At 50.3% G+C, this 27949-nt stretch overlaps 1 protein-coding gene across 1 annotated transcript in view; it reads right to left on the reverse strand.

Moving 5' to 3' along the window:
- Nucleotides 1–7911: 7911 nt before the first annotated feature.
- Nucleotides 7912–27949, reverse strand: part of Scarb1 (scavenger receptor class B member 1) — a 67574-nt gene continuing 47536 nt past the window's right edge. Inside the window, exons 7-13 of the mRNA XM_051205098.1 lie at nucleotides 25171–25337; nucleotides 19289–19407; nucleotides 16520–16593; nucleotides 14428–14479; nucleotides 13647–13793; nucleotides 10992–11120; nucleotides 7912–8689 (exon numbers count right to left, since the gene is read on the reverse strand). Of these exons, the coding sequence (XP_051061055.1) occupies nucleotides 10992–11120; nucleotides 13647–13793; nucleotides 14428–14479; nucleotides 16520–16593; nucleotides 19289–19407; nucleotides 25171–25337 (688 nt within the window). The 3' untranslated portion in view covers nucleotides 7912–8689. The remainder of the gene's footprint in view (nucleotides 8690–10991; nucleotides 11121–13646; nucleotides 13794–14427; nucleotides 14480–16519; nucleotides 16594–19288; nucleotides 19408–25170; nucleotides 25338–27949) is intronic.

Genomic DNA, 27949 nt, shown 5'->3' on the forward strand with positions numbered 1-27949 from the left:
GGTCTCCCCTGGGTGTCTCCATTCTCAACCCTGTCACAACAGCCCGCCACCGCCAATCCTGAGAAGGAGTTTAATGTCTGGCACCGAGGGACGGGCATTGATTTTTTTTTTTTTTTCTTCTAGGAAATTAATTCTGTGAGGAATTGTAGCCCAGGCCTGAACTCAGAGAGACCCACCCACCTTCCTGAACAATGGGTGCCATAGCCTGGTAGGAGAAGAAATACCATTACCCAGAACCCCACATGCTCCATGCAGCTACTCTCTTTGGCCAGCTTCTAGGCCAGGCTGCCTTTCCCACCTGCCTGCTGTGAATCACCTGCAGTGTGTTAGCCCTTGGCCCAAGACTCTCTACTTCGGTCCTAGGTTCGAGTTCTGCCGCTGAGCAAGCCTGCTGTGTGGCCAATAGCGGCATCTGCTGGTGGTATGTGGTATCACAGAGCAGCCTGCCTGGGTCTGCCCCAGGTCACAGGGTTTGTTCCACATTCTGTGACACATCTGAAAACCATTTCCACTGTCCTCGGCGTAATGCCCATGCAATGTCCCTCTCGCCCACCCTCATCTGGACCCTGGAGTGGGTGGGGGCAGGAAGTGGCTTTCCTGTGAGTTGGACGTGGGCACGGTATGGTCACAGAGCCTTGCCCAGGGAGACACAATGCCATCCAGCCTCCAGCCACAGGGCTGGCCTCCCACTCCTGCCTACTTGCTTGCCAAAGCTGATGTCACGGGGAAACCATGTCCTGCCCCCAAACAGCTGCTGCCCACGGTCTAAGACCAGAGGCCCAAGAGCAGCACGAAGCTGGGTCAGAGAGGCCTGTGTGACATCGCTGGGTCCCTGCTCCTCAAACAGGAGACATTCCTGTGGCCCAGCACAGGGCAGATGGTAGCCACAGACATGGGGAGACCAGAGAGGCCACTGCGCTGTGTCTACCAGCTTACACGCATTTGCCCCACACTAGGCCTTGTCTAACCATCTGTGGAGATGTGGCTGTGGGGTAGGGGCAAAGGTCGGGTGAGGGAAGGGTGGGGTGGGGGAGGGCGGCTTGGGTATGGAGTCCCATATCTTAAGTGGGGGAGGCAGGTAACAAGTAGAAGAGAGAGATGAGCATAGCAGCCGCATTGCAGAGCCCTTCCCGCCTCCTACATGCCCCTCTAAGCCTCTTTATGCAAGCTCTGACCCTCAAAGCACAGGGCCTGGAATGGCTCAAACCTGACACCAGAATTTGTTGCCCCAGCACCTCACCCCTCAGACCGCAAAGTAGGACAGCTCCCTCGAAGCTATCTATATACACAGCCACCAAATTCTAGGGAATCCTGCCCACTCTCTTGCTGTCTCGTTCTGTCCTGTGGCAGGCTCTGGGAGCCAGGCACTATTTTTACATCCAAGACTCTTCCTGCCCTGCCCACCACTTGCCACCTGTCTGGGACAAGCCTGAACTAGACAGGCCTGGGCTCTTACTGGAGCAGTCTGGCCTGGTAAATGGCACTCCTTCTAGACCAGCAGTTCTCAACCTGTGGGTCATGACCCCTTTGGCAAACCTCTATCTCCAAAATTATTTACATCACAATTCATAAAAGTTAGAAAAATTACAGTTATGGCTGGGCGGTGGTGGTGCATGCCTTTAATCCCAGCACTCTGGAGGCAGAGGCAGGCGGATCTCTTGAGTTTGAGGCCAGCCTGGTATACAGAGCAAGTTCCAGGACAGCCAGGGCCATTACACAGAGAAACCCTGTCGAAAAAGTACAGTTGTGAAGTAGCAATGAAAATAATTTTATGGTACTGTATTGAAGCATTGCAGCATTAGGAAGGTTGAGGACCACTGTGCTAGATGCGACTGGGATGTAGTTTGGCACCTGACTCTGTGATATACCTTCCTCTCCAGGCTTCTTCTTTTTAAAATGTATTATGTATACAGCGTTCTGCCTGCATGTCTGCCTGCAGGTCAGAGGGCACCAGATCTCATTACAGATGGTGTGAGCCATCACGAGGTTGCTGGGAATTGAACTCAGGTTCTCTGGAAGAGCAGTCAGTGCTCTTGACCTGTGAGCCATCTCTCCAGGCCCTCCCCAGGCTTCTTGGGGGGGTCTCCTGCCTCAGCAGCTGCCATGCTTCCCAGGGTTGGAATTCTTTCTGGGGTCCTGAGAACTACACAGCAGCACAGTGGGCAGGCCTGCATACTGCACTTAGAGGAACGAGCCAGGAACATTCAAGAGCTGGACTGGGCTGCTGAATGCAAATCTGTTCCCCTACCAACCAGGAGAGCAGGAACTATGACCTCATCTCTCTGTGCCTCAGTTTCCTCACTGGAAAAATGAGGGGAATGATAATATTAGTACTTCCCCAGGCCTTGACACAAAATATTGAACATGCATGGTAAATAGGGAACATTTATGTAGTAAACAACAAGTACTCAAGTAACATTAGCATCCCAGGGAATTAGAAACAGCCCAGCTTTTGTCTCACTGGTAGGGAGTGACTGGAACCTATAATTTTTATTATGTGTCTGTATGACTGTGTGTATAGTGCAATGCCCACAGAGGCCAGTAGAGGGTGTCAGATCCCCTGGATCTGGAATTCCAGGTGGTTGCCAGCCACCTGAGGGGATGGTGGGAACTGAATCTGTGTTATCTACAAGAGCAGCAAGTAGTCTTAAGTGCTGAGCTATTTCTCCAACTCTGCAATCTGCTATTTCATAGTTCCCACTCACCCCCAAGAACAGCCATGTGGCCTGAATCCCATGTCTCATCCCAGTGCCTGGCTTTCTTGGCTAAAAGAACTGTCACTATTTCTATAGACATTGTCCACAAGACCCATGACTTGCCAACACTACACAGCTCTTGTATGTGGGAGATGGGAATAGCCTTTTAAACATAAACATATTTAACAGAATACTTTGTGTAGCCCTTTTTGTTTGTTTTAATATGTCCAGAGCCTCATGAAATAGATGCAGCTTTGCCTCAAAGCTGCCACAGAAACCCAGAGTGGTTAAGGACGCTGAGCTCTAGTGCAGGCACTCCAGTAACTAGAACCACAGTGACCCCTGGTGGCGGTTCCCTGTACCTGCAATTGCTCCAAGCTATTTCATGTCCCCGATTCCTATGCTTCTGTGACCATAGCCTTTATTGCACAACTGCCCTTGGCTACAGATCCCAATCCCTCTCCCAAGGGATTCCTCTTAGTCATAATTCTCTGCTTCACATATTCCTTCTAGGAAACTCAGCCCAATGTGATCGATCCCACTACACAGTTGAGCACTGGACACATGGGGCCCACCCAGACATTTGCTGAACAAGAAAATCTAAGCACCTTCACAGAGCTGAAAGCATTCTGTTTACAGCGGGTGCCTAATAGTTGCTTTCTGGAATCTTGGCATCCAAGCGTTTTCTCTGTAGTCCCATCTCTGGGACTATTTGCTTATAGACAGGTTCTTGTTATGTAGCCCAGTTTGACCGACCTCAAATCTACGAGTGTCCTGCCTCAGCCTCCGGAGTCCTGGGGTCATAGGCCTGCACTACCATGCAGTTTTCTGTTCTATCTTTAAGATGCTGCCAGAGTTTTGCATGGCAGTGATCACCACTCCTCTCCATGAGCTGGGAATGACAGGTTCAGAGATGTAGAGAATTGCTCCAAGGTGGCCCAGAGACTACAGCAGAGATCGGCAACACAGATGGCTGCTTTCCATGGCCAAAGCCCCTATCATGAGTCCTAAGTTTTAGCTTAGGGTTAAGGGTCTTAGGGTTAAAACCCTTACACATTCTAAAGATTATTAAAGAAATATTGGTTGTATGGGAGGGCAATTCTGGAACACATAAAGTGAAATTCCTCAAGGCCACCAATCCCCGAGCCAGCCTGTGGATAGATGGATTTTCCACATCCCAGGAGTGGGAGGACTCGCATCCCTTATAGGAAATTGCTGAGCATTCTGTGTGTGAAGCCCGCCCTCCAGTGGCCGAATCAGGAATTGCGCTGAAGCAGATCCTGTAGGTGCAGGATAACTATAGGGGGGTTATTCTCAGAGTAGAGAAAAGCTACCCATGTGGTTAAGGACAAGCTGTGGCAGATGACATCTCAGAAAGACTCCTGGGTAGCTACCGAGAACAGAAAGCACAGGGCACATATAGGAACCAGGAGCAGCCAGGCAGATACTCTAAATACTCCAGGCTTAGATCAAAGTGTGACCAGGTAGTGAACTTGAACACAAGAGCCAGCAAGTACGAGCTCCAGGCAGGTTCCACCCACCTCCTTGTCTACTCCCTCTCCTGCAGGGATTCTAGCTTTTGCCCGTTGCTTTTTTTTTTTATTCAAGAGAGGGCCCACAGGTTGGGCTCCAACCATCCTCCTGCCTCATCCTCCTGAGTGCTGGGGGTGACAGGTACGCACCAGTGAGTGAGCTTGGCTTCATTTTGGTTTGTTTGCTTGACGAGAGCCCTATTCAGCCCAGGTTGGCCTCTAACTTGCTACACAGTTCAATTATTCCTTGAACACCTGATCCCCATCTCTCTCAGGTGTACTGTTTTAAAGGGAGAGTCAGCTGGGACGTGTGCTAAGGACTCATCCATGCCCCTTGCAGATAACAAAGCCGCCTGAGAGGAAGGACATGGAGTGGACACCTCTACCAGCACCCTGGTGCAGCACACAGCAGGCTCCGGACAGGTATTTGCTGGACCAGTCTGCCTCTGAGAAGTTTGACAACATGTTCTGAGTTCACAAACTAGGGTTCCTTCACAGGGCCAGGGATGGGGGGGGGCGGAGTTAGAATCCCCAGTATCCCAAAGCATTCTGGCATCAACTCCAGGTGAGATGCAAAAGCTGAGTGAGTAGTTGTCACTCAGGGGTGGGGGGTTGTCCTAGTTTCATTTCTGTCGTGACAAAAGTAACATGACTTACAGTTTCAAGTCATCCACCATTCTGGGGAAGTCAAGGCAGGAACTCAAGCAGCTAGTCCCATCACATCCACGGGCAAGAGCAGAGAGAAACAAACACGCCATCTTGCCTGCTCGCTCATGCTTAGCTAGATTTCTTCACTCCTACACAGGTCAGGGTCCAGCCTGGGGAATGGTGCCGCCCACATTCAGGGCGAGTCTTCCCACTTCAATTAACAGTCAAGGCAAATACCCACACATGTGCCCACAGGCCAGCTGGATCTATGCAATCCCTCTCTGAAATTCTCTTCTAGCATGATTCTGTGTTGTGTCAAGTTGACAGTTATAATTAGCCAGCACAGGGGGCTTCCCAGAGAAGTTAGGATGGCTAGGGTAGAGTGGTTGATGCAAGTGAGGCCTGGATGAGGCAGGAGCATGACCAGGGGTGATACACACTCTACTGGCAGTATAGGATGTGGTGAGACAGTAGAAAGGATCCTCCTGGGGGTCCCTGAAGGGTCTGCCGGTCTAAGGGCTGTGTGTCAACCCTCAAAGGTGCCACAGGATCTCACAGACACATGGCTTCCTCATCAAACACATTTAATTCTTGAAGCCAGGTGTGGCGTATTCTTTAATCCCAGTATTCCCAGGCCAGAGGCAGGTGGATCTCTGTGAATTGGAGGCCAGCCCAGTCTACACAGCAAGTTCCAAGACAACCAAAGCTACAGAGAGACAGACCCTGCCTTGAAAATGCAAAAGTATTTTTAATTATTTTTTTTTATTTTTAAAGCAAATGTCTTTAGAAATAGAGAACTGTAGCAGGTGCCTGAACCCCAGCCCTGGGGAGGAAGAGGCTGAAGCAGGATTGCCTAGGGTTGGAGGCCAGCTTGGGCTACACAGCAAGACCCTGTCTCAAACAGACAACAAAAGGAAGGGCTGGAGAGAGCCATCAATGAAGTACAAATATGAAGACTCGGGGCTCAGTACCTTAAGCTGGGAGTGGTACACACACACACACACACACACACACACACACACACACACACACACACAAGGATTCTGTCTCAGGAGCCAGCAGGGGGCGCTGTAAGTGACCATTTCCCAGATTTGGACCTCAAGGACCGCCTGGCCTTGGGGTTTCTCCACATCTCAAGCTTCTTCCACAACCCTGTTGGAGAACCTTTCCACACTAAGCTGCAGATTGGGCAACCAGCTTTTGCAAGCGGGTTATTTCCACTCCCCAGCTTTCTATAAACGTGGAGAGAAGTCAGTGGGTGTGTCAGCCTACTGGGTAAAAATACCCTGGATGACTGATTGCTGACAGCTGATGGCATTGATCCCTGCAAACTGCTCAGCAGGGGAGGAGTCCTGAAGCCAACTGGATAGAATCCCTCCTGCTGCGTGGTTCCTTCTGAGAATGTTTTGGAACAAGCCAAGCTAGCCAAATGTTAGGCACTGAGAGGAAGGTCACAGTAAAGCGGGGCGGTAGCCTTGGGGAAATGGTGTCTGAACCCCAAGTTTTGCTTCTATTTTTTTGAGACAGAATCCCGATATGCAGTCCTAGCCGGCCTGGAACTCACTCTGTAGACCAGGTTGGCATCGAACTCACAGAGCCCCATGTGCCTCTGTATCCTGAGTGCTGGGATAAAAGTCGTGCATCACATCAGCCTCCTCCTCCTTTGTTTTTAAGACAGGGTCTTATGTATAGCCCAGGCTGGTCTTGAACTCACTATGTAGCTGAATGTCTGATCCTCCTGCCTCTGCCAGTGTCCCAGCCCTGGGATTAGAGGTGTGCACCTTTGCCCTTACTTCATGTGATTGGGGGGAGAAGGGGACGACAAAGCTTGCACACTGGGTGAAGGATCAGGAGAGGAGGTAGAAGGAAGGAGGCCACAGGCCAGGCTGGAGTCTCCACACACGGATAAAGACAGACTGGACGAGCAGAGACCTCCCCAGAACTCCAGCCAACCTGTCCGAACCTGCTTGAGCTTCCAGACCCTTGAGCAGGAATGTCTGCCTCTGAGTCCCCTGTCTATGGTGCAGTAGAAGCAGCACAGATACAGGAAAGACACGGAAGCTGGGCACAGAGGCACATGTCTCTGGCGCCAGCCACGCAGATGGGGCCAGAGGAGTCCTTGAGCCTGCAAGTTCACGACCAACCTGAAAAGCATAGCAACCTGAAAAGCATAGGAAGGCTGGCTATTCCCAGTCACAGAAATTATGAATCTGGACATGGTGGGCCATGCCTGTCACCCCAGCCTTTGGGAGACAGAGGCGGGGGATAAGTTCCAGCCCCAGGCTAGCCTTGTAAATGTAGACTCCGACTTCAAAAAACAAAACAAAAACAAAATCTGCCTTATATAAATGTTTATGTCGCAAAGTATAATGGAGGGATTAGTAGGAGGTAGAAGGGCAGGAAGAAAACTGAAAGTTGAAGAGGAAGTGCAGGGCCAGGGAGAGGGTTCAGTGGGTAATGGAGCTTGCTGCCAAACTTGAGGAACTGAGTTCGGTCCCCAGGACCCACATGGTGAGAAAAGAACCTGCACACCTGCACCATGGCATGGGCCCACACACCATAATAAGACTAATCCTAAAAAGGGAGGGGGTGCAGACCGTAGCGACCATCAAAATTTCTTCCCGTACTTTTCAATGTTCACACTGCAAATATCTTGCCCAGTTTCTAGCAAGTCCCTTGAGGGCGAAGCATGGCTTTATTCTAGAACAGGGATACTGGGGGAACTTGGGATGAAACTTAGGCCTTCCCTTCCAACCCTTTCCATCCCAGGTCATGTGGGTGACAAGGATGCTCTGGCCCTGGGTGCTGACTGCAGGAAGACCCAGAGGGCTCTACGGGACAGGAAAAGGACACAGCCAGCCTGATGCTGGTTCATCAGGCTTGACGTGGAAAACTGGCTAGGGGCGGGTGCTGGCCCGATACCAGCAGACAAGCTTGGCAGCCATGGGGAACACATCCTGAGTGAGTGATGTGGCCTGGACCCCGGACCCCGACCCCGGAGCCCCAGCCCTGCCCAGCAGACCAAAGGCAGTGTGAAATCTGTGAAAACGTTTATTGCTTCAATCATGAGTTTCTTCCAAGAGATGATAAAATTTTTCTTCCAGTAGAAAAAGGAACAGTTGCAGAGCGTTGGGCCTCCTTGTCCCCCACCCTCTGGGGAAGTACACCAGGACACCAGGCCAGATGCCAGAGGACCAGGTGCCAGGGGTAGATGGCCCACACCTGAAAACTAAGGACCCTGAGGGGCCTGCCACTCTGGTCACTTACTGTGGCCAATTCAGTGTTTAGGCGACATAGCAGAGACTGGAGGAAAAGGGCCAGGCGCAGCTCCAGAGCGCATGTGTAGACCCGTTAGGACCTGGAACTACTTGCCTGGCCTTGGCACAAGAGGCTGATGCATGCCCAACCCCTAGGAGTGACAGTTCTGTCTTCCCTGGGGACTGCGCCTTTCAGCCTGATGGAGAAAGATGAGGGTAGCATGAAGTGGCGGGCCTGGGTAGGGCCAGCTCCCCATGGGAGGGGCTGGTGGCAGTTGCAGTCCCGAAGCCTGGCTCACAGACCATTTAGAAGAGTGTGCCTGTGACTCAGCATGCGCATGCGCCTTCAGCAGGGGTCTGTCCCTGGTCCCTGAGTGTTTCTTTGCACACGCCTGGACGCATGTGTGCTGTGCGGACAGGTGTGACATCTGGGGGCTCAGGCCATGGCACTGGCAGGCTGTCCGCTGAGAGAGTCCTCAAGAAGTGGGGTATAGGGACTGGATGGCTGGTCTGACCAAGCTATCAGGTTTGGGGGGCTCATGATGTCTTTGGGACCCTGTGGAGAAAGCAGACGGTCAGTCACCAGCCTGTCGCCTAGCCCTGCCCTGCCTAGCCCTGATTGCCACCCCGCATCCCACCAGCACGGAATCCACCTCCTCCCCATCACAGTGCTGTCCGCCATGAACTGAGGGACGCCACCCTCTCACACATGGAGACTCCTCAGTCCTACAGGTCACTGGGTTTCATCCCCTCCCTTCAGAGATGGGGAACGGAAGCCAGAGAGACTGGCAGGGTGCAGTGGGGGAGAGCAGAGCAGGGCCCAGAGTGGGTGTAGCACTGCTGCACAGGGAGGACTAGAAATGGACGCCTGTCCACAGGAGGACGTGTGTAAAACAGTCACATGACAGGCCAGGGTCAGCTGTTAAAAACGGCCCTTCTTCATGGAGGTGGGAGACATCTTCCCGCCAAATCCTTGCAATAGTGGCCGTTGGGCCTTAGGGCGGTGGGATATGAAGAAAAGGGATAAGGTATAGAGAAGGGAGAGATGGAGTAGATGTTGAGAGACTCCCATTTGAGAAGACTTACCAACTTAGGGAAATGATAAGGATACCGGGTGTCTATCCCTGCCCTGCAGCCCCACCCCATGACCGTGTTTGCCAGGATAATTTAGAATGGGAGACAGACCAATGAGAAACAGAGGTTCAGAGCACTTCCCCAAAGCCTTGTCTGTTCAAGGCACCTGACTACACAGCCAACCATGCCGCCAACCCCTTACCTTACAGCAACGCCCATTTGCCCAGAGGAAGCGCCTTTTTATAATAATACCCTTTGGGCTAACAGTGGCCCTGTCTTCTTTCTCTTCCAGGAACAGCACAGGCCCCGAGGGGCCACCCCCACCCCCACGCGCAAGGCAAAGTAAGTGTGAAGCCTCAGCAAGTCTTACTTAGCCAGGCAGTGAGGTACCCCAGGCAAGGACCCACATGTCAGCCCACACAATGAAACTGGTCCTTGAAGACCCTGCTCCCCCTAGCACATGGCCAGGAGTGAGGTACCCCACTCTCCATAGGCCAAACAAAGCCTGGACCAGGCTGGGAAAATAGAGGAAGCCCCAGTTTAATTTCTTTTATTGGGGTCTGGACAGGGTTAAGGCTGTGCAGCTATGGGCTCCATCTGAGCTAATGTGACTATCCAATCTCTGCTTGGAGCCTGCGTTTGCCCCCTGGGGGTACTCTATCTCCCACCCAGGATGCCTTCCCTGCCCTTTGGCATACCAAGTATCACCTGCAGAGGGCTCCACTGCTGGAAGGCAGCAGGACACAAGGCCCCCACCCTTACCCCTCCCGGAAGCCCCACCTACCCAGACCCTTCCTCAGCTCCAGGGACACATGGGACCCACTGAGCTGCAGAGGCCCAGTCTACTAGGCCTGTCCTTTCTCCTCTGGGGAGGTGGCACCTCTCAGGACAATCACATACCCACCAGAGTTCTGTTTTATTTCCTTCTCTGACAGCTAACATTGCTGGAAGCAGCCAGCTGGCCCCCAGAAACCCAGGAGCCCAGCTGTAGCCTCCACCCTCCTAGCTCTCTCCAAGGAAGTATTCACACCCAAGCTGGCTTAAACGCTAAAATAGCAGCTTCTTTGGGGACACAACTCACCTCTGTTAACCTCAAATTGCAGGGCCCATTGCTTTTCCTGTCACTTCCCAGGCAGGGACACACCCGGTAGGGCTCGGCCTCTCCTTAGCCCTGAACCCTACAGGACCTGGAGATCTTGGGAAAGTGCTGCCCTGGGTCCCTACAGGGTGGGCTGCTGAGTAAGCAGCTATGCCTGCATTGGTGGTGAGCCACCGAGACCACCGATCCCAGCACTGCACAGAGCACACACTTTTAGACTGCACTGAGCAATCTGTATGGATCCTATGTGCTCAACCTGATGATCCTATCCTCAGGCCTGGGGCCCTGAGTATACAGCTGGCGCTCAACCTATGCCTAAATTATGTAGTCTCTTATTCCAGACTGGGGCCAGTGTGCCTTTGAGGTGTGGAAAACTAGTTTTCAAACCCTCTGCCCTGCAGGGGTCTCTGGGCTTCCAGGATGTCCAAGGACCTGAGTTGAGCAAACCGAGCCAGAACACTGAGAAGCAACTGGCCTAATTTCCATCTTCTCACAGGACCTTGTAAATGAGAGTCGCTGACTGAAGGTCCAAGAAACTGAGGCAAGATGGGACCCAAGGTGATGATGGCAGGAGGGTGGCTTTCTACGTGGAGGACACCCAGGCAGATGCTAGGGGTGGAGAGGGTTGAACAGGTCTACCGGCTACAGGCAAGATGGGGAGGGGGAGGGGTTACCTGGTACGCACCTACAGTTTGGCTTCTTGCAGCACCTTGCCCTTGGCAGCTGGTGACATCAGAGACTCAGAGTAGGCCTGAACGGCCTCCTTATCCTGCGAGCCCTTTTTACTACCACTCCAAAATAAAAAGCATTTCTCCTGGAAGACAACCAAGCTTGTTTATATTCCACACTGTGTCACTGGGAAGTCCCTGGGTTCCCCAGAAGCAAAGGGACAGAAAACAGGAAAGCAGAGTCCTCCACCCTGCATCATGGGCGAACTGCCCCAGAAGATGGGCAAGCCGAGCATCAGAGAGCCACCAACAGGCAAGGGGAGGAGATGGCCACAGTAGGGCCAGTGTGGAGAGTTTGGGTTTCTCCGGTCTGGTTTGGGGGAGCTGGACTGCACTTGAACACAGGGCCGGGGCCTGCTAATGTCTCGCTTAACTACTTCCCCAATTCCATGGAGTTTTCAATCAGGGGTAAATACTAACATAATGCTGTTCTCCTTGAGAATGATGTATAGGAATGGGCGGTAGTGGCGTATGCCTTTAATCCCAGTACTTGGGAAGCAGAGGCAGGCGGATCTCTATGAGTTCTAGGCCAGCCTGGTCTACTAAGCAAGTTCCAGGACAGCCAGAGCTGTTACATAGAGAAACCCTGTCTCAAAAAAAAACAAAAAACAAAAAACAAAAACAAAAACAAAAGAATGATGTATGGATATATGTTGTTAACCAGTCAGCATGCAGTTAAAAAAATGACAGACACACACACACACACACACACACACACACACACACACACACACACACACACACACGTATGTGAGGCTTGTTAGGGCAAGGCTGGTAGAGTATGGATTGCTATTTTGGCCTCTGATGGAACCTGCAGGGCAAGCAGCCTTGACCCTAGCTAGCCCCCTAGGTGAGGTGAGAAGAACCCTTCTATTTTTTGATCCCTCTCTTCTCCATTAGTTGACTGGAAGAGGCTCTCACTGGGCAGCCATAGGGAAGGGCAATACCAGCCTGGAAGCCCAGCCCATGACTGTCCGTCAGTTTACATAGAGAGCCAGAGGCTCCCCGATGCCCCTTCGAGACGACATGGGACCTGGGGCCATGGAAGTGGGGTGCTTATGGCTTGAAAGGAATCTGTTCTTCCCACAGCAAGTAAGCAAGCAAGCAAGCAAGCAAACACACCTTCAGAAAGAAAGCCAGTGGACTGACAGGACAGGAAGGCAGGAACTAAGGTTCCCCCCACCAAGCACACCGAGCAGAAAGAAGGGCCTGTGGCCCCAGGACGTCTCAGATGGGGCCCTGTGGGTGGCCACAGACAGCAACCCTCCCCCATCACAGCGGGTCATCACCCTGTCCTCAACTGCCCTGGCCCTCATAACTACAGCTATGAGCACCACGGGAGGGGACTTGGCCCTGAATTTCAAGCTGTATGTTCTACTCATTTTTGTAACTCCAAGATTTATGGACACAGCCTTGAAAACACAATTCTCACTACGAGTGGATGGATGGCTTTAAGGCCAGAAGGGAACTAAGCTTCTAGTCACCCTCCTTTGCTTCCTGCTTTTAGTGGCTAATGTCCTAGGGTTACAGTCTTCATTCATTTTTTGCTTCCTTCCTTATATAAGTCACCCCCCCCCAGGTCTGAACCACACTATTCCGTTTATTTTATTTCCTGAGTCAAGGTTTTGTGTAGCCCAGGCTGGCCTTAAATTTTACATGTAGCCAAGGATGACTTTGAATTTCCAATCCTCCTGCCTCAACCTCCCTCCTGAATGCTGGGATTATAGGAACAAGCCACCACACCAGGTGTGAAATGGTCACCAGATTTCAAAGATTAAACCTGGAAAAGAGTTGAGAGAGCCTTTGTATCTTGAATATTGATTGCTTGCCTTCTCTACTTTTTAATTTTTTTTTTATTTTATGTGTCCGAATAGTTTGCCTGCATCTACATGCACTGTGTGCGTACCTGTTATATCCCCTGGAACTAGGGTTATAGATGGTTGTGAACCATCATATGAGTACTGGGAGTCAAACTTAGGTCCCCTGAAAGCAGTAAGTGCTTCCAACCTCTTTTCTTTTTCTCCCTCCTTCCCCCTCCTGCCCCTGCCCCCCCCATCTTTTTACCAGTTTTGATTGCAGATTTTACGCGGACAGTGTTGAGGACTGAATGCAGGGCCTTGCCTTTGCTAAACAAGGGCTCTGTTGCTGAGCTAACCCTCAACCCCATATTTTGATATATTTGGGTTAAACAAATTTATAACCAAACTCACTTGTTTCTCTTGACTTAGAAAATTTAAGTTCAAGAGCCCACATGCGGCCCCTCCCACTTCCATCTCAGACCCAGCTCTGGCCCATCCATTTTCTGTTGTCTTTCACCTTTGATAAATTATCTTTTCTGTTTGGTTTAACCTGGCTTTCATTTGTTTCTCTGACCAGGCCAGGCCCCAGCCTCCCACTTCACAGAGCCTGCACCAAGTGGTACCCACTTGCTGGTCAAATGATTGGGTATCTTTTCTCAGCCCAGCACCCACCAGGGAGGGTCCCGGGCCTTCCAGGTCGGGTAGAGAAGAAGTCAGAGCAGGATGCCAGAGGTGCTAGAATGAAAGCTAGCTGCAGGAGACAAACCCGACCCCGACCGACCGGAGCAGAGTCCTGCCACCCCTCCTACTTACCTGGCTGCGCAACTGGTAGATGATGGGCACCAGCAGCAGGAGGCTGCCCAGCCCCAGCAGCACATACTGCGCATAGTGAAGCACTTGGGGCATCAGCACCAGCTGCGTGTAGAACGTGTTCAGGGGCTCGCCGCCCATGGCACCGCTCTGCAACAGGGCGGACGGACAGGTAAGGAGGGCTGGGCTACACACTGCACCTCCCAGAACTCTCTCTTGGGTCTCATCCCTCCCAAACTCAGACGGGAGAGCCCCAGGGCAGCTAGAAGTCCAAGGAGAACTACATTTCCCAGAGGCCCTTGCTGTTCACACGGGCCAATGGGAGGTGGAGCTGACCCCAAAAGACCCTAATCTCTTTCACCGATTAGAACCTAGTCTTAGGACCTGAAGGGTCATGAGAAAGATCAGGTGGTATGGTGCCGATCTCCACCTCGGGATCTCCACCTCAACGCACTGCATCAGACAACAAGGAAGTGCATCCGACCCTCAGGATTAGCAAACCCTCGAGAAGGATAATTGGTTTAAAAGCCAGATTCCCTTCCCAAGCACCCACAACCATCTGTAATTCCAGTTCCAAGGGATCTGATGATCTCTGTGGTACCAGTCTTCCATGTGGTACACATACATACATGCAGGCAAAACATCCATATGAATAATTAAATTTAGGTACCAGAAGTTAGGCTAACATTAGCACCAAAGTGACATAAAATAAATAAGCCAGGCCTGCACCTTTTCCCACCTGCCTCAGACACTCTCAGACTCCCTACTGCCCTCAGAGCCTCACCTGTTCAAACCATAGCAGTGGCAGGACCACGGGCTCGATCTTCCCTGTTTGCCTAGAAATAAGGGGACAAAGTGAGTGACCGACGGTGACCTTGAGGATGGAAGCTATGTTTGGGATTGGGGTGCCGTGTTGCTCGGTAGAGCTTTTGGTTACCATGTGCATGGGCTTGGTTCAATCCCCAACACCTCACAAGAAAAGGGGACAGAAAGATGTAGAGGGAGCTTGGAAGGCAAGAGCTTCGTACATTTGACTATCCTTAGCCAAGTTCGAGGACAGCCTGGGCTACATGAAACCCTGGTTCAAAAAAAAAAAAAAAAAAAAAATTAAGGGGAGTGTCATGGCTCACCAGGTAATGGTGTTTGTGGCCAAGCCTGATGACCTGAGTTCCATCCCCAGGACCCACAAGGTAGGAGGGGAGAACAGGCTTCCAAAAGTTGTACTGACTTCTGTATCTGCATTGTAGCATGCACCTGCATTCCCCCCCATAAATACATTAAAAAATAAATAATAAACAATACCAATGAATCCCATCCCATGGAAGCCTGAGTGGATGCATTAACAGCTGTCCACAGCAAACCTGATGCCACGACACAGGTCCAGATCCAGCAAGTACTTTCACATACTCCAGAGGCTAGAGGAGAAACTGTCACGGTGCCAAAAGCTGGCACAACGGGTAAAGCATCTGCTGCTCAGGCATATGAACCTGGGGGCAGATCCCAGAGCCCACACCTAAAGCTATGTGCGGCTTTGAACCTCTGACCCCAGGGCTGAGAGGGGTAGCGACAGGAGGCTGGCTGGGGCTTCAGTAGGAAACCCTGTCTCAAGGGAAAAAAGTGGAGAGTGACAGAGCAGGACATGCAGCATCCTCATCTGGCCTTGCACACTTGCACATGAGTGTGCATGACACACACACACACACACACACACACAGGCCCAAGCAGACTACATCTTGAAGTCAAAAGCTGAGGGGAAAGGGTTGTAGCAAAAACACAACACTAAACTTTGGTTCCTTACTGCGACAAAACTATTTCTGGAAGTTGACGGTGTGGAAGTTGACAGGGTGCTGGGGACAGGGACAAAGATCTCCATTTCTGCCACCTCTCCATAAATCTATAAAGATTCTAAAGAGTATTTTCGGCAGCGAAACAAATCAATCTTTGGAAGCTGGGCTCAGGAGCTCACACCAGCCCACTTTGGCCTCCAGTTTCAAGGGCCTGGGTGAGCCAGATAGAGTGATGCAGGTCCAAGTTCAAGACCATGATGGGCTACAGAGTGAGTTCAAGAGCAATCTGGGCAATTTAGTGAGACCCTGTGGCAAAATAAAAGTGAAAAGAGGGCTGGGGGTATAATTCAGTGAAAGAATGCTTTTCCAGCAATCAGGAGCGCGCGCGCGCGTGTGTGTGTGTGTGTGTGTAGGAGTAGGAGTCTAGCTGAGTCTGGTGCTTCCTGGCCTTGGTTTTCCCCACAGAAGGTCAGGTATGAGACCTGTAGGCCCTGCTGGGTTCATTCCACTCAAGCCATGAAGCCCAGAGCCCACCTCTTCCTCAGTCACCTCTTTCTAAGTGATTCCCAGGCATCTGACCTATGACACGAACCAGGGATCAGCTCCAAGACCGAGTTTCTGCCTGGCAAACTTGGAATTAGGCAGGAGCCCTCACAGTCTCACTCTGTACACATAATTAAAGTAAATCCAGAGGAATGATGGTTTAGAGCACTGGCTGTTCTTCCAGAGGACCCAGGTTCAATTCTCAGAACCCATCTAGAAGCTCACAGCAGTCTGCAACTCCAATCCCCTGGGATCCCATGCCCTCTTCTGGCCTCTGTGGGCAGTGCACAGACATGCAAGCAGGGAATCTATTCTGTTATGGGGAGACAGTTTGGACTGACCAATCTGACTGTCGGAGGAGAGACCTTAGGAAAGGGGGAATGAAAGAGTGTTGGGGTGCATGCTGGGTCTCCATCCGAGCAAAGATGCCTTCATAGGGAAGAAGAAGTGGATGGACCCTTCTCTCATCCCATGCCTTGCATCTACCAATGTATGAAGCCTCATGGTCCCTGATGCCTTCAGAAGCTTCCATACCAACCTACTCACCCAATGCCCTTGACAGATTTGATGTAGAGGCTCAGCTGCAACTTCACAGAACAGTTCATGGGAATCCCAGTGACCTGGAGCAGAAAACAGCGAGGACAGCATGTAAGACCATGGAGGCCATGGGGCTGGAGAGATAGATGGCTTAGAGGTTAAGAGCACTGCCTGCTCTTCCAGAGGTCCTGAGTTCAATTCCCAGCAACCATATGGTATCTCACAACCATCTGTAATGAGATCTGGTGCCCTCTTCTGGCCTGTGCATACATAATAAATCTTAAAGGGGAAAAGAAAAGACCATGGAGGTTAGCTCCCAGCCTGCTCCAGCTCTGGGGCTCTGAGAGGCTTCTCACCCATATGTCCCAGCCAACAGGCTGGGACAGCCACCCTTCTAGAAATTTCCCACTCACACACTAGGCTCTTTCTCAGGAAATACATGTTGCCAAAGGGATCAGACACCTGCCATCTCAAGGTCCCCTATAGAGCCACTTGTCACCAGAGGGGTGATCTCCATCTGGGTTTTGTTTTTGTTTAGTTCTGTAGCGAGATAGTCCTTCTCTGGCACTGACCACACCCATTGGGGGGTGGAGCCATGGGCGGAAGTGACCTGTGGAAGGAGGTCGGAGGGAGCCAGGAAAGGCACTCTCTTTCTGGCGTGACTCGGACAGGAGAGGATCGGGTTGAATTTCCTGGTGTTCATCTGTCTAGGTTGTATGTTATTTCTCCCTAAATAAACATCTATTCGGCCTATTTGTTTATCCTGATCCTTACTTACCGCGATATAGTTTGGTTTTTCGAGACAGGGTTTCTCTGTAGCTTTGGCTGTCCCAGTCTGGTCTCAAACTCACATAGCTCCACCTGCCTCTGACTCCTGAGTGCTGGGATTAAAGGCTTGTGCCACCATTGCCCAGCTTGTTTTGTTTTTCTGTTTTGAGACAGAATTTCATGTGGCCCAGGCTGGACTCCAACTTGCTACGTAACCAAGGAAGATCCTGAACTCCCAATCTCCCTGCCTCCACCTTCTGAGGCCTGGCTCATGCCTAACTTTACACGGGGCTGGGATAGAATCCAGGGCTTGCCAGGCAAGCACCCTACCTACTGAGCTACATTCCCAGCCCTCACATAGCTTCCTCAGATAGTGCCTCCCAAGTGTGGGGCATGTGTGGCTGGGGCACGTGCTGTAAGGATGGCTTTCTCAGTCTGTTTACAACAGTGCCCACGGATTCAGGAAGTTTAGTGCAGGGCCTGATCCAGGGAAAGTACGTTTAATTGCACTGCAGCCTTTTTTCTCTTTACTCATAGCAATTTGCAGGGTCCTGCCACTTCCTTGCAGAGGCAGCAGCTGGAGGGTTCCCATATGTGGCCCTATTTTTAAAATGAGAGGTTTTACAAAATAAAGATAATAATCACTAGGAGAACTGATACTCATGTCGTCTAAATCAGGAAGAAAGTTCTAGAAGGAAATGAGAGAAGGTTGGTGAAGAGAGAATTAGGACTGGGGCTCCGTGCTGTTTCTGGGAATGCAGCTAGCCCTGCCCAGATCATGTGACTCTTGCAAGAATGATGGAAGCAGAAGGCCACCTCTCAGGTCACAACCACCCACAGTAGAGGACAAGAACATTGCCTTTCCTCTGAACCCAGTGCTCTCTGGTCCCTCCTGTTCCCAGGGCAAAGGGAAACTGGGCAAGGCCTCTACAAACTGGATATGACTTACAGACAGAGGTGTGGGGATCATAACAGCTCCACCATGGGTGCCCAAGTGACCCTCCCCAGGGTCTTGGAACCTGAGTTCCAGGGGGTCCCCCACTCCCTAAGCTAGGGTTTTGGCCGCACCATGCCATACCCATTTTTATAGACAGTTAATACTGGGCACCCATGTCCTCGGTGAGTCTGGCATATGGATCTACCCCAAGGAGAGGGACAGGTCTCTAGTCAACACCCAGACTCTTTCTTTCCTGACATGCAATACTTCCTATGCATCAGGTTTCTTGCTGGGGAGTTAGGCACAAGCTGGGGAAGACATCCAACAACTTCTTCCTACATACCTACCCTCCCTCTGCAATAACCGCTGCCTGTAAGCCCAGTGTGGAGACACACTTGGAAGCTGAGGCAGGAGACTGCAAGTTCAAGGACAGCTGGAGGCCTAGCTCAGAACCAGAGCATCTGTCGAGTGTGAGAGGCCCAGTAAAACAAAAAGGTTTTCACAAAAGGCCTTCAGGGTGTCATGGGTGTTCATAAAGGATAGAAGCCCTAAGAGTCCCCAAGTTAATGGCAAGGACAGTAGCCTGACTGGTCACAAATGACCTGAGGCAGAGAGAAGGGCTGTGCATCCCAGAGAGGGCCTGTGTCTGAGTGTCACCCTTCTGTCCCTGGCTGGTAGATACAAGTTAACACAGGACAAATTCCCCACACTGATTTCTCTGTGAGACACTGTGGCCCATACTGATGTCTGGAAATCTTTAGTGTCTTGACACTGTCAAGGGTATCTCTAGTGCAGGAGACGTCCCAGCTGATATTTCTTAATTAATTTACCACCATATATCTTTTTTATAGGCCCCAATAAAAAAAGTAACGACATCACTGAACTATGGAATTGGGGACCTTTGATGGCTCGAAGTTCTTAGAAGCCACCACTGTGGAAGGAACTGGGCTCCCCTGCCCCAGAGTGAGCCAGCTCTGTGCTGGGGGGGGGGGCGCGGGGGTGAGAGAGGGGAACAGTAGACTGTAGCAACCCATGGGAACCAACCCCAGACTCTAGAAGGGCACAGAGCTTACCGGATGGATGTCTAGGAACAAGGAATGCTCCTTTGGGTCAGGGTTCAGACCAAGAACGGCTTCTGACAGCACGGGGTCTGCATTGTAGAAGTGAGGGTGTGACAGAAACAGAGGTGCACCTGGAGAAGGGGAAGGACAGGGTCAGAAAACAAAGGGGTTCACATCGGCCCGGCTGGGTGCCAGGGGTGCAGGACAAGGGAGGAAACAGACCTATAGTGGGGCATTAACGAGATGTGAATACCGGAGACCAGGCAGGAAGAACCCTTTCTTCATTGCGTAAAGAAGCTGGGCACAGGGCATGGGGAGGGTGGATGGAGCCAGGGTGGCCGATTCCAGAGGTGGGGGTAGGTTGAGAAGGGGAGAGGGCAGCTGCTACCAAGCAAGGGAAGGACATTCCCGTTTGGAGTGTGGTAGAGGTGAGAGCCAGAGGTGCAAGAGGGAATCATGGGAGATGAAGATGAAAAGGAAAACAAGGTCACATGAATTTGAGTGTGGAAGCCCCGGCTCAATGGCAAGCCAGGCCCACAGGCTACTTCTGCAAGAGTCATAGCAGGGGTGCATATGAGCCGGTCTCTGACATCAATCCCAGGAGGAGAGAGGGGGCAGCCCCTTCAAGAGATTCCCAGCCAGGACCCTGAGGCAGGGCCTCAAGTCAATCAAGCAAAGTGGCCCATTACAGCCATCTCAGGACAAGAGGCTTGATGTGTGAGTTACTAGCCCCCCTTAGGAGGCCACAAGATGCCCTGGGGCAACGGATCCACAGAAGGGAGGCACCCTACCTTTCAAAGTTATATCTCTTAAGCCTTTACATTCCCAACACTCTAAAATTAAAGGAGGAAAACCTTGGGGCTGGAGAGGCGGCTCAGCAGCTAGCAGTGCTTCTGCCCTGGCAGAGGACCTGGGTTTGATTCCCAGCACCCATGTCAGAAGGCTGGGAACTGCCTGTAACTCCAGCAGCCAGAGATCGCACACCTCTGGCCTCTGAAGGGACCCGCGTTCGTGTGTACAAAGAAAGACAGAAATAATAATAACAACAATAATAAATACATATCACATAATTAAAAATAAGATAAATCTTTAAAAACCGAAAGCAGGCTGGGTAGTGTTGGGTGCTCATCTTTAATCCCAGCACTCAGGAGGCACAGGCAGGCAGAGCTCTGTGAGTCTGAGGCCAGCCTGTCTATAGAGGGAGTTCCAGGATAGCTAGCTAGGGCTGTCTCAAAAAACAAACAAACAAACAAACAAAACCAAATAAACAAAATCCTATATCCCTTTTTTCTTTTCAGAACGAAATCCTAGAACCTAATCTCTTTTACTTAATTTCCTCCCTGACCATGACCACTAACAACTTGTAACCAATCCCCTGAAACAATGATAAACATTCATAACCCATAAACCCATCAAAAGAGAATGTGGGTGTTGTGTTCTCTGGACTGTTTCCTGTTGCCTAGGGGTGACAGCATATTTAGGGAACCCTGGAAAATTGAGATAAAGATCAGGTTCTGTTGTTCAGTCTTGGTATTGCTGTCATTTCTTATAGTTTTGAAAGTTGTTTGCTTTATACTTTCTGTTTACTCAGGTAATATTATATACTTCTCAGGAGTTAAGGACAAGATAGTTATACTTAGTTTTCCTTGTTACCAAATTCAGAGAAGTATAAAGTGTATAAGGTTGAGAAACACAAAAGCTTAAACTGTTTATCTAAGAAATGTTTTGAGGTCTAAATAGATAATTTTGGGGTTGGGTGGTGGTGGTGCACACTTTTAGTCCTAGCACTTGGGAAGCAGAGATAGGTGGATCTTTGTGAGTTCAAGGCCAGCCTGGTCTTCAGAGTGAGTTCCAGTACAGGCTCCAAAGCTGCAGAAAAGCTGTATCTCAAACACACACACACACACACACACACACACACACACACACACTCAAAAAAGGTAGTTTTGGGTTGGTAGTACAAGTTATAATTAAAAAAATGGTTTAAGTATAACACTTTGAACTCATCAAGATAGATAATAGAGTAATTTCTTCTAATTTGCCAAATACAAATGGACTAGATATTATAAATATAATTCTTACCTGATAATTTTTCTTGTTGTATATAGTTTTACTATGTTAGAATTAAAACCTTTCCACTGGGTAGTAGTGGTGCATGCCTTTAATCCCAGTACTTGGAAAGCAGAGGCAAGTGGATCTTTGTGAGTTTGAGACCAGCCTGGTGTACAAGAACTAGTCCTAGGACAGGCTCCAAAGCTTCACAGGGAAATCTTGTCTCAAAAAAACCAAAAAATAAATAAATACATAAACAATAAAACCCTTTTCTTTTTATTTATATGAAAAGGGGAAAATATTGCGAGATATTTGATTGTTCTGTGTAAAGATATGTCACTGTGACTAGTTAGATTAAAAACTAAATGGCCAATGGCTAGGCAGGGGGCATAGCAGGGACTCCTGGTCAGAGAGAACTCTGGGAAGAAGGAGGAGGAGTTGCCAGCCGGATTCAGAGGAAGCAGGACATTCAGGAGAGGTAAAAGCCATGAGCCACATGTCAGCACATAGACTAATACAAATGAGTTAATTTAAGTTTATCAGTTGGTTAGAAACAAGCCTAAGCTAAGGCTTGTTCACGATAAATAAGAAGTCTCTATATCATTTTTTGGGAACTGGCTGGCGGGTCAGAGAAGGATTCGTTACAGTAGAGCAAGAGTCATTGAGAATCCAGATGGATCCACGGACCCTTGAAAGTCATCCATGCTTGCCCTCAGTTTGGAAAACCCTATCTCCGACCTCTCATCCAATCTGTGACAGGATGACAAGCAAACACTGGAAGCCCATTTCTGTAGAAGGGACACCGGGCATCCCAGGGAAACGAAGCTGCCACCTAACCAAACCTGGAAGGCACAGATTCTAACAGACATGGCTGCCAGCTCAGCCTGTTGCAGATGGCATGCCCATGTGTGTTTCATCTTCTTTTTTTTATTTTCAAACACGCTCAGAGAGATGCACCCGGGCAATAAGCATAATTAATTTATAGCTTTATGGCCCATGTATCCAGACTTAACTGCTCAGGATTACCCCAGTTGTGATTAAGGGACGCTCTAGGAAAGGTCCAAGGCCCTCCCAAGACAGGGAGATGAGACGCAGGGAGTCCTGAGTCCAAGAAGTTCTCATGACCCAGAGGGAGAAAGCTATGTGTATTCTTTATCGTCAGATAAAAATGCCGCAGAAATGTGGCCTCAGGTGCTCCCTCACAGCATGTGCAGGAATGTTCCTTGTAATAGTGAACCTTGTAATAGTGAAATGCCAAGAGAGAGCTCCATGAGCCAGGAAGGGCTAAGGCAAGCATAGTCCCACCATGGAATACCAGACAACAACCCAGAAGCCAAGCTCAAATCACCCACCATCTGGCAGATGGGACCGTATCAACATGACAAGGGGCAGCATCGGGGAACAAGGGGGAAAGAACACACATTATGACTCCATCTACATAAAGACTGTTGCCAAGCAGAGAGCCTGGAGACCAAAAGTCAGGCTGGTGGGCAGGAAGAGCAGGAAAACCCTGCACCCTACAAGGTCCACCTCTTTCTTCTTCGTGGGATTGTTGTTGGCTGTGTTCCCTTAGCAGTTGGAGCCACCCCTCCCCTTTCTTAGTCTCCTCCCATTTAAAAAGGCAAGCATTAGGGGGTCAGGAAAAACGGCTCAGTAAGTAAAGTGTCTCCTGTGAGAGTACGAGGGCCTGAGTTCAGGTCCCCAGCGCTCGCACAGAAAACCAGATGTGGCATCTCACATCTGTAACCTCAGTCTTGGGAGGCAGAGACAGATGATTTCCTGGAGCTTGCCAGGTCAAGGATTAGTGAGAGGGCCTGTCTCAAAAAAAATAAATAAATAAACAAATAAATAAACAAACAAATCAATCAATCAATCAATCCAGAGAGTGATGTAGGAAGACATCCACCTCTGGCCTCTGTGCACACACATGCTTGTGCCCCATCCCCCGCCCCCAACAAACAAAAGAACAAGCCACAGACACAAGTACACTTAGATTCTTTGGCATATATGAAATTTTTTCCCTGTCAGCAGAGGATGTCACTGCTCCTGCGGTGTGTGTGTGTGACCCACCCTGACCAATCAGCGCAGCCTAAGCCTGGCCTCAGTGACTAGGTCATAGTTGGACCAGTTGCAGCAAGCTCTGGGACCAGGCACTGAGGGGAAGGCAGAGCTAGGCTGTGGATACGGCTTCCCACCCACAGGAAAGCCCTGGACCCATGCCTGTGTAGAGCTCTACCCTGGAAGCTTGAACCCCATCAACCAACACGTTCCCCAGTCAGGCCAGGCACCTGCCCCCCCCCCCCCCGCAGGTGCCCGGTGACTCTGTGCAGCAGGTGACCAGTAGGCTCTGTCTCACAAGGGAAAAGCACAGACTGGGATCTGTCAGTCATTTCTTCATGTCTCTTCTTCCCACCCCCGTGGCAGTGTCCCCAGGGTCCACTTCCCTATCTGCATGATGGTGTTCTACCCAAACAGGCTCTGAAAGTCAGACACAGAGACAGGCTGTGCCTACCAACCTCCAGACCCAGGCAGCCACCCTGTCTCAGGCCTAATGCTTCCCTCCCTCGCTCCCTCCTTCCCTCCCTCCCTCCCTCCCTCGCTCCCTCTCTTTTGTTTTTGGAGACAGGGTTTCTCTGTGTAGCTTTGGAGCCTGTCCTGGAACTCACTCTGTAGAGCAGGCTGGTCTGGAACTCACAGAGATCCGCCTGCCTCTGCCTCCTGAATGTGGGGGGGCACGGCTACTACTATAAGGTGGGGAGGGATGGCACAAGGTTTTCAGTCCAGGGAGGGGGCAAGCAGGGAAGGGTTAAATAACATCAGCTGCCATGGCAGGCACCAGGGAGGGCCAAAGAGGTTGGAAGATCAGTGAGGGCCTCTAGGAGGATATGAGCAGAGGAAGCTTTTAATTTCAAATTGATTCACATCTGGTGCAATATGAGCTGGCAAGGGACAGAGGGGACGGCAGTGGCAGTCTGGAGAAGAAGCCAGTGGGAAGAAGAAACACTATGTACGTACGTGGGAGGTCCCTGGAGCTGCCTAGGCCTGACCACCAGGTGAGGGGTGAGGGGCGCGGCCTGGCCTGGAGCTGACACCCAAGAATCCTAATTGAGCAACGGAGATGGGGCATAGCAGGGTCTGGCACACGATTAGAGCTCAGAGTAGACACCAGGGGACACAGCCAGCACCTAGCTTCACACCCAACTATGCCGAAGAGGCAAGGTTTACACAACAGCAGAGTTGCCAGTTTGATTCTGCCAAGCCCTTGCTCCTCAGCAGGTGAATGGCCCCAAAGGGTGTTCCCACCCACATCCAGTCAGTCTCTGGAGTCCCGAAAACTGTAAGAGCTGGGCAGAGGAGGTCAGAGAATGAAGGGTTTGGGGGGATCTGGTGTCAGGGTATAAGCCCACAATCTCTGCACTCAGAAGGCTGAGGCAGGAAGAATGGACGTAAGAAGCTAATTCGGGTCACACAGCACTACCCGGTCCCAAACTGGATGCTAGGTTGAAAGGAAGGGGCCACAAGCCAAGGAGTGTGGTAACTCCAGAAGCAGGAAGGGGATGAGGGCAGACTCCTCTCCATGACCAAGAGCCAGTGCCCATTGTCAGATCTTAACCTCAGGGCAGGACCCTTCGGACTTCGGTGCAACAGAGCCCGTGGATAATGAGTGCTGGTGGGACATTTATCAGGGTGGTGTTATCTTTAGCTTCGTATCTGTAGCACTGAGATCATCAGGGGTGCAGAGACCAGAGATTAATGGGACTGCAAGCTGGCAGCAGATAAAATCCTGGTGCCACCCTCAACTCAGCCTGGAGGTGGGGACGGAGCACAGATGGGACACTTACCAAACCTGCAGGTGCTGACATTTTGAATGCCAGATTCGAGGCATGGGCAGAAGCCTTCATTGGGTGGGTAGACAGACCCATTGGCAAACAAAGTTTTAGGGGCCGTGAATCGATAGGTGGGGATGCCTTCAAACACCCCTGAATCATGGTAGGTGAGCTTCATGGACCTGTAGGGAGGAGGCACGGTGAGAACTATTCTTAGCATTCTTCTAAGAAGGGAAATCAGGAGATCACGGTCCTTCTTGGCTACACAGCAAGTTCGAGGCCAACCTTGATGATATGAGACCCTGTCTCAAAAAATTCAAAACAAAACAAAACAAACCACTGGGGGCAAAGTTGCACCCATACTGACCACCTGGCAAATTTTCTCCTTGTCCCCCAAGCAATAAAGAAAGCCAGCATTTACACAGGGTCCTGTTGCACTAAGAGAGAGTTTGAAATTTACAGAGCCCTTGTCCACTTACAATGAAATGTCAATCTCTCTCTTTTTTTCCTCTCTCCCTCCCTCTCCCTTTCTCCTTTTCTTTTTTCTTTATGAATCTCTGTAGTCTCTATATAGCCCTGGCTAGCCTGGAACTGGCTATGTAGATGCAAATCCCAGGGAAGCATCCACTTGCCTCTGCCTTGCGTGCTGGGAGTAAAAACACATGACACCACTGCTCAGCTGATACTCAGATTCCTAAGACCCATTACTAAAGAAATAATGTTTAGAATAATATTTCAGATAAGTAAAATGTGTCTAGCTAATATTTTAGTCAAATAAAACATTGTCAACAATGTGATAGTAAGGTTTATCAGTTTGACATATCTAGAATCTCCTTCAAGGAGACTCTCAATGGGAGACTGTCTAGATAAGGCTGGCCTGTGAAATTGTTTTAATTCCCTTAAGATCCAGCCCACACACCGGGCATTGGTGGCACATACCTTTAATCCCAGCACTCAGGAGGTAGAGGCAGGTGGATCTCTGTGAGTTTGAGGCCAGCCTGGTTTACTGAACTAGTTCCAGGACAATACAGAGAAACCCTGTCTATAAAAAAAAAAAAAAAAAAGCAAAAGAAAAGATCCAGGCACCATTCCCTGGGCTTGGGCTTGGGCCGTAGACTATATAAAAGGGGAGCCAGCTGTCTGAGCCCTAGGCATGAGTGCATTCAGTACTCTGCTCTTGTAACTGAACTGACTAGCTGCCTGGAGTTCCTGCTCTGGCCCTCATCCCCATCCACAAGAATGAACCTGGAATTGTAAGCATGGTTTATTTTCTAATTTATTCAGCAGCACTGGGTTCAGAGGATCTTATCAAGTCAATGTGAAATTCCTTGGATTTGGCCCTTGTGACTGTGTAAGAAAATGTCTTTGTTTTTTGGAGAATATCCCCTGAAGGGTTAACTGATGGAGAGGGACACCTGGCCTGCATCTCAATCACACAGGATTCCAGAGGAGGGCAAACAGGAGGGTGTGGAGCAAGGGTTCCAGAGATGAGCAAAACAGAAACAAAGAGAACAATTGGCTGGAATGTGGATGAGGAGTGCCTCCCAAGAGCCCTGTGGTCAAGGGCTGGTCTCTCTCTGTGTGTGTGTGTGTGTGTGTGTGTGTGTGTGTGTGTGTGTGTGTGTGTGTGTGTGTGTGTGTGTTGGGGGTGGATGCTACTGGATTGGGGGAACCTTTAAAAAGTGGGTTCTAAGACTGGTAGTGGTTGGTGATGCACGCCTTTAATCCCGGCACTTGGGAGGCAGAGGCAGGCGGATCTTTGTGAACTCGAGACCAGGCTAATTCCAGGATAGCCAAGGCTACACAGAGAGACCCTGACTAGAAAACAAACCAAGTGGGATCTAATGGTAGGTCTTTGAGTCATTTCAGGTGGCCTTTGAAAGGGGCTATGGGACCTTCTTCAGTTTCCTGTTTGCTTCCCAGCCCTGAGCTGAGCCTCTTTCTCAGTCACGGGTTTATCAGAAACACTAACCCTGGCTGCACCCAGGGCCTTGTGTAAACCAAGCAAGTGCTGCTATACCACTGAGCTATACCTCTCAGGACTCTTACTACACAACACCACCTGACACACGCTCAAAAGCCACAGCTTGTCCCTGCACAGGAAGCTCAAAACCTGAGAGGGAAACTCAACTGTTCGTTGAGTTTCGTTCCTCTTTGTGTTGAGTATACAGATATTTGTATGTCTATGGTTGTGTTTGTGTGTGTGCGTGCATGCCTGTGTGTTGTAGGTGAGAAGCTGACACTGGATTTCTTTTTTAATCACTCTCTACCTTATTTATTTATCTATCTATTTATTTATTTGTTTTAAGATTTATTTATTTGCTGGGCATTGGTGGTGCACACCTTTAGCCCCAGCACTGTGAGTCTGAGGCCAGCTGGTCTACAAAGCAAGTTCCAGGACAGGCTCCAAAGTAATACAGAGAAACCCTGTCTCGGGAAAAAAAAAAAAAAAAGATTTATTTATTTATTGTACATACATTGTTCTGCCTGCACATCAGAAGAGGGCACCAGATGTAATGACAGATGGTTGTGAGCCACCATGTGGTTGCTGGGAATGGAACTCAGGACCTCTGGATGAGCAGACAGTGCTCTTAACCTCTGAGCCGTCTCTCCAGCTCCTCCACCTTATTTTTTGAGGCAGGGTCTCTCCATGAACATGGAGCTTATCCACTCTGTCAGGCTGGGTGGCTTTCCAGCACTCTCCCATCTCCGCCTCACTAGGGCTGCGTTTCTAGGCACACACTGCTACTGAGCTCTGGGGAGTGAACTCAGCTCCTCTTGCTAATGGTGAACA

This window comes from Phodopus roborovskii, unplaced genomic scaffold (assembly GCF_943737965.1).
Source record: "Phodopus roborovskii unplaced genomic scaffold, PHOROB, whole genome shotgun sequence".
Lineage (NCBI taxonomy): Eukaryota > Metazoa > Chordata > Mammalia > Rodentia > Cricetidae > Phodopus > Phodopus roborovskii.